The sequence below is a fragment of the Cyrtonyx montezumae genome, unplaced genomic scaffold (assembly GCF_038088225.1).
Source record: "Cyrtonyx montezumae isolate F1298 unplaced genomic scaffold, pur_monq_1.0 scaffold_23, whole genome shotgun sequence".
Taxonomy (NCBI): domain Eukaryota; kingdom Metazoa; phylum Chordata; class Aves; order Galliformes; family Odontophoridae; genus Cyrtonyx; species Cyrtonyx montezumae.
The window spans coordinates 3347195-3353194 of record NW_027071970.1 but is presented as its reverse complement, the minus strand read 5'-3'; the positions used below and the strand labels follow the sequence as shown (position 1 = coordinate 3353194).

Sequence of the window (6000 nt, the reverse complement as noted above, 5' to 3'; positions counted from 1 at the left end):
AAAATCAGAGAAGCACAAAGCTCTCCCCTTCACTTGGATGGCAAACAACCGAGACGTGTCCAAAATCTTTGGATGAGTTCCAAATATCAATGTGGTATTTTACTAAAATGCACTAACATGAAGACTGAGCAATTTATGAAAAGGAAGCTCGTTGGTGCACTTATATTTCAGAGCTGATCACTCCTATGCTTTGCAGCTGTGGATGGGATATAGGCAGTGACAGTGTCCTGAGTGGAATCCAAAAAGCAAATAGGTAGTGTAGGTGGTGGACAGTAAATTAGATTTAAAAAGCTCTGTCAGGTTTAATAACTTGAAATGAACCCAAATATGTAACTTTGGGATGAGAAATATGCTAAAAATGCCACTGTTCTGGAGGTAGACTGGAAGAGGTAGCACGAAGAACAGATCTGTATATATAGCTTGTCATAACGTAATCAAGATGACAGCCCATGGCTAAATGTCAAGCCAGCATTAGTGTAACTAAGATGACTGCTGGGATACCAAAACCTCTTTAGTCACTATATGGCAAAGTGGTTATTTGAAAGGAACACTGTCACTTATATTCCTATTACCAGCTTAAATCCTGCCAAGCCACTGTGTTACAAGGAGCACTTCAAAATGGCACCCTGTGTTTTGCATAAGCGTGCAATAGACGTGTGCATGCAGGACCAATGCTCTTGCTGCTGCTCCCCACTGACACCACTGCTGCTGAACAAGGTCACGCTGCGTTCAGCATTCTGGTGGACGGCACGTCGCTGCTTCCAAGAGGAGACCAAGCTGGCACCTCTCCACTCAAAAGCTAATTATCCTACACACGGAATGAAACAGTCACACGTCACAAAAAAAGGACAGGAAGGTCAAACGAGCATTTTAAAACCAGAAAAAATTGAAAGCTGCTGAGAACGTTTCTATTTCCCCTCTGGCAGCCCTACCGGGCGGCTCGCTGCTGCCAGCTATGACGTGCAGCCTACAGCTGGACCAGCTCCAGCCACAACTATTAAAGAATGAGTCATTTCTGCAACGCTTTGGGAGAAGAAAAGAATAAATGAGCTACAAGGCAAGCAGCACACATGCAAGGCGCACAGGGCGCTGCCCGAGTGCTGCGGGCCCTCCTAGTCCTCCCTCCACAGGATCTCAGGGAGCCCTGTAACCCTCCTCAGGGACCCGCAACCGCGCAGGGCGGGCGGCCCGGGCCGTCAGTTACGGCCGTTACCGACCCAAAGCACGGGTCACGCGCAGCCGCGCCTCTGGGGAGACCGCGTCCCCTCAGCACCGCACTTCCGCCGCGCCGCGCCCCGCGATTGGCCGAGGGGAGGGCGCGGGGCGCGCGCCGCCGGAAGTGATGGTCACGGGGACACGCCCCGGCCGCGTTCAAACCGGAATGGCGGTAAAGTTGGGGTTCGCGCCGCTCTGGGGCTCGCGCCGCCGGTGCTGAGGGGACGTGAGGCGGGAGCGCGGGCGGCGGATCCGTGACGTGCACTCGCGCTCTGCTGGGAGGGTTCTGTTCTCCACTTGCCGCTGTTCTCAGGTAACGCGATTGTTCGGATGCCCCGAAAGCTCTCTGGCTCTCTAGGTGCAGTAAGCTTTGTCTCTGTGGAAGTAATGTAGGTTCTCCTCCCACACTTTTATTCAACGTCACTCGCTCAAATCCGTCTCCTTTTTCTTTCTTTTTTTTTTTTTTTTTCCAGTTCCCTTTTATACGAGATAACTCGCAGGGATGTTGAAGTTCAAACACAGCCCTGTGGAGCCCATCGCCAGCCGCGCCTCTCGCCTCAACCTGCTCTTTCAGGTAAAAACCGTCCATCTGCTGCTGACCTGCTCACCTCAGCTTTGTCTGTGTCCATCTACAGCGCAGTTCTTGGCCGTGTGGGTCTCAAAGCACGCCCATGGTGCTTTTTGGAGGAAGGGGTAAAGGAAAGGGATCACTCATTAATTTGCACAAAATCGAGTTGTGCATCTGGTTATGTGTTAATGCGAGTGGATTTTCCCATGCGGAGATGGAATATTGCATTCTGTGTCTTTGAATCTGTGTCTTTTACATGGGAGATACAGCTAAGCGTTCTTCAGGAGGCAGATTTCCCCAGCCAGCTGCTGTTTGATCCTCTGAGGTGCAACAGCTTCTCCTTCCAGAGCTAATATTGACAGCTGATTGATTCAGCTATTTGTACCATGAATAAAACATACGGTGCGATGTCAAGGACGAGCAGTCAGATCAGAGTCATCAGTGGTTGTAGATAGATCCAACAAAGCTGTGATCTGAGCTTTAACAACCTTTTAAAAAGACTGCTTTGTGTAGAGGTAAAGTACCTGTAACAGCCATTACATTTAGAGGTCCTGAGCTGATAAGCTCACCTCACGCTTTTGTGTTACTTATCTAATTTCTAAAGTGGTAATTATTTAAATGAATAATATATAATTTGTTCTATACATATGTTATTGATTTTGGGCTTTTCATTGTTGTCTGAGACTCCATCTGCTGTTGCTTCTTTTTTATTCCAGGGGAAGCCACTCTTTGTGACTCAACAGCAGATGTCTCCTCTCTCCCGGGAAGGCATCCTCGATTCTTTATTCGTGCTTTTTGAAGAGTGTAGAAACCCCGCTTTAATGAAAATCAAACACGTTGGCAACTTTGTCAGGAAGTGTAAGTGTTCCCTGGAGTAGTTTTTAGGTGTTGTTTTAAAAGATAGTCCTTAAGAACCTGGATATTTAAATTATGTCATAGTTACTTAAATTCGTTGATGGTTATAATATAGGACTTTGCATCTCGCTTCTTGTGGGTGGGTCCAATATTGCAGAGGGAACCTTGCCATTTTACTAAACTTTACTTAATTCCAGAAAGGCAAATTGCAAGTGGCTTTTAGAATCAGCATCACCGAGGTTGGAAAAGATGTACAAGATCATCCAGTCCAACTGTCCACCTATCATCAATTGTTCTCACTGAACCATGTTCCTCAACACAGTGTCTAAACATTCCTTGAGTAACTCCAGGGCTTGTGACTCCACCACCTCCCAGGGCAGCCCATTCCAGCACCTGACCGCTCTTCTGAAGAAGAATTACTTCCTAACATCCAGTCTGAATTTCCCCTGGCACAACTTAAAGCTATTCTCACTTGTCCTGTCACTAGTTACACAAGAGAAAAGGCTGACCCCTGGCTCACTACAACCTCCCTTCAGGTACTTACAGAGAGCAGTAAGGTCTCCTGAGCCTCCAGATCCCAGTTCCCTCAGCTGCTCCTCATGAGACTTGTGCTCCAGACCCCTCACCAGTTTTGTTGCCCTTCTCTGAACACGCTCCAGGGCCTCAATGTCCTTCTTGCAGTGAAGGGGCCCAAGACTGAACACAGTACTCGAGGTGCAGCCTCACTAGTGCTGAGTAGGGGGGACAATTACTTCCCTGTTCCTGCTGGCAACGCTATTTCTGATATAAGCCAGGATGCCATTGGCCTTTTTGGCCACCTGGGCATGCTGCTGGCAAGTGCTTTTGAAGTGCTGTGTCTTAGGTTGGATATAAGAAGAATTTCTTCTGAGAAGGAGTCCTGAGTCACTAGCACAGGCTGCCCAGGGAGTGGAAGAGTCAGCTATCCCTGGAGGTGTTCAAGAACTGTGGTGATGTGGCACTGGGGGATGTGGTTATTGGGCGTGGTGGGGGTGTGCTGTCAGTTGGATCAGGTGATCTTAGTGTTAAAAAATTGATTCTGTGACTCCAATGTTCCCCCTTCCTTGCTTGTATTACTTTGTAGCTGGAGAAGTGCTTTTGTTAAAAGTGACTCAATACTGTGTAATGTTCCCGTGCTTCAGAAATAATTCCAGATGGATTAATTGAGTAGGACTAAATATTTTATTGAAAAAGTGCTCAAATACTTAAACAAATGAAAAAAACTTCATCGACCTTTCTGTTAAGGCGCAGAAAAAAACTGGTAAACAGTGATTTATTGTGCTCTTTAGATGTGTTCCATCCAGCAGTTTTTAGTTGAGAGAAATTGTCTGCTGGAGTATGAAGAATTTTTAGAACGCTATAGAGAGCAATTATCTGTCACAGTGCATAGTGGTTGAAACTAGTCAATGGAAAACCTGAAGTCATCTGAAAGAAATGCTTACGGTTGTTTGTAAGACAATGGACTAGTGCCTCCCACAGGCAGAGGACTGAACCCTGCCACTGGACTTGGAGAACTTGACTGGGTAAAGCTCTCATGTTTAGTGAATGTGCTTTGTATTGGCAAGGGATAGCTGGAAAGAAAATTAGAAACAAAAGAGGCTATCAGTCTATGGTGTGATGAATGGGACAGAATTATGGTTGCTATGGGAACTGTCTTAGCATTTCCTGATTCTTTTTATGTACCCTATTTCACTTTTAACTATGTATTAATACTGTCTTTTTCTAGTATTATATATACTGTTTAAGAAGCATATTCTGGAATGATTTAACATTTCTTTATACTCTGGAATGCAAATATTCTGTTTTTTTATTGTTGTTTTGTTCCTCATAGCGGATGTTGTGTTCATTATGAACTGCCAGTTAGCTAACCTAAAAATAAATGTCTTATTTTTATAGATGCAGAGACTATAGCTGAATTAAGGGAACTCCAACCCAGTGCGAAGGATTTTGACGTAAAGTGTGTGGTTGGCTGTGGTCACTTTGCAGATGTAAAAGTAGTAAGAGAGAAAGTTACTGGTGATGTGTATGCTATGAAGGTGATGAGCAAGGAGTCTCTGTTGGCACAGGAGCAAGTATGTATACTTTTCTCTGATGGCAGAAGAACCATACGCCACAACTTGATGAGCATTTCCTTTATGTCACTGCTATTATACTTAAAAATCTTAAATTTGTAAGAGATATATTTTTGTTTAATGTAAATATGGGATAGGAAGTAGTAATTTTGCTCTGTCTAAAAGCCATTGTCACAGACTGTGAGTCTACTGGGTGAGGTGCCATACAAAACAGAAAAACACACCTTGTCTCAAAGAGCTTATCATCTATGTTGTAAGATAAGAAACAATAAATAATAAAAAAATGAGTGTTTTGATCAGCTTGATGAACAACTTGATATGGCTTAAATTTTCAGGTAATCTATTCATTAAGTTCTTATTTTATTTTAAAGAGCAATGTACAATGTCACAAGTGGGTGTGAGGGCAGACTGTGGTGACTGATGTTCTACAGGGATCCTCTCCCTGCCTTGAGAGACATTTTAACTTGAAAACTTAAAAACAAAAACAAAAACAAACAAAAAAAAAAACCCAAACACACAAACTAATAATGGTTGTTACCATACTTTGATGAGAAATTGGAAGTTAATCTGCTGATGAGAGATGACGTGTAGGACAGAGTCCATGAAGGTGTTTATGGATTTGTACAGCGATATCCAAAGTAATTGTTTCCAGCATAAGGCTGCAGTGAAGTTGCTCCTGAGATTCTCTAGCTCCCAACGTTCTTTGTGACTGTTAGAAATGGAATTAAATTAAAATTACTCTTGCTTTGGCACAGGTTGGCAAGAAGAGCAAATTGTGTTGTTACCCACAGTGTGACACTTAGTGAAAGTAGGGAACAATGAACTATGTGAACTAGCAATGTTTCTGTAAATTAGTTTCTAATTGTCCAGCACTATGAATAAAAGAATAATTGTGAAAGTAGGCTTTCAAGATAAACTTGTATTTTAATATCTTCCATGATTTTATTACTGAATTTAGCTGAGAGGTGCTTCCCTATAATTGTCCTAGCACCTTTTCTGATGTCTGAGATTAGCATTATTCTATTAGGGCCAATCCAGTTGAGGTGAAGATTACACTCCAAATTGGTGGATACTTGGCCAGTTTGAAAGGAGAGCTGGCCTTTGCTTCAGGGGCTATTCAGTTGCCAACAAACACGACACCAGAAGATGGGAGGGAAACTGAATTCACAAAGGAGTAATAATACTTTTTTAAAAGCACACATCACAAGGAAGTGGTATTTAATGGTTTCTAAGTAATTTGTTTTATATAATGTCTTTGGCACAGGCTTGCAT

At 43.6% G+C, this 6000-nt stretch overlaps 1 protein-coding gene across 6 annotated transcripts in view; it reads left to right on the top strand.

The window, feature by feature from the left end:
• Positions 1-1701: 1701 nt before the first annotated feature.
• The window catches only part of CIT (citron rho-interacting serine/threonine kinase), a 70041-nt gene continuing 65742 nt past the window's right edge, over positions 1702-6000 (top strand). For all 6 annotated transcript variants that reach the window (XM_065738835.1, XM_065738833.1, XM_065738831.1 and 3 more), the window contains exons 1-3: positions 1702-1789; positions 2500-2641; positions 4553-4728. In XM_065738835.1, coding sequence (XP_065594907.1) covers positions 1718-1789; positions 2500-2641; positions 4553-4728 — 390 coding nt within the window. In that variant the 5' untranslated portion in view covers positions 1702-1717. The remainder of the gene's footprint in view (positions 1790-2499; positions 2642-4552; positions 4729-6000) is intronic.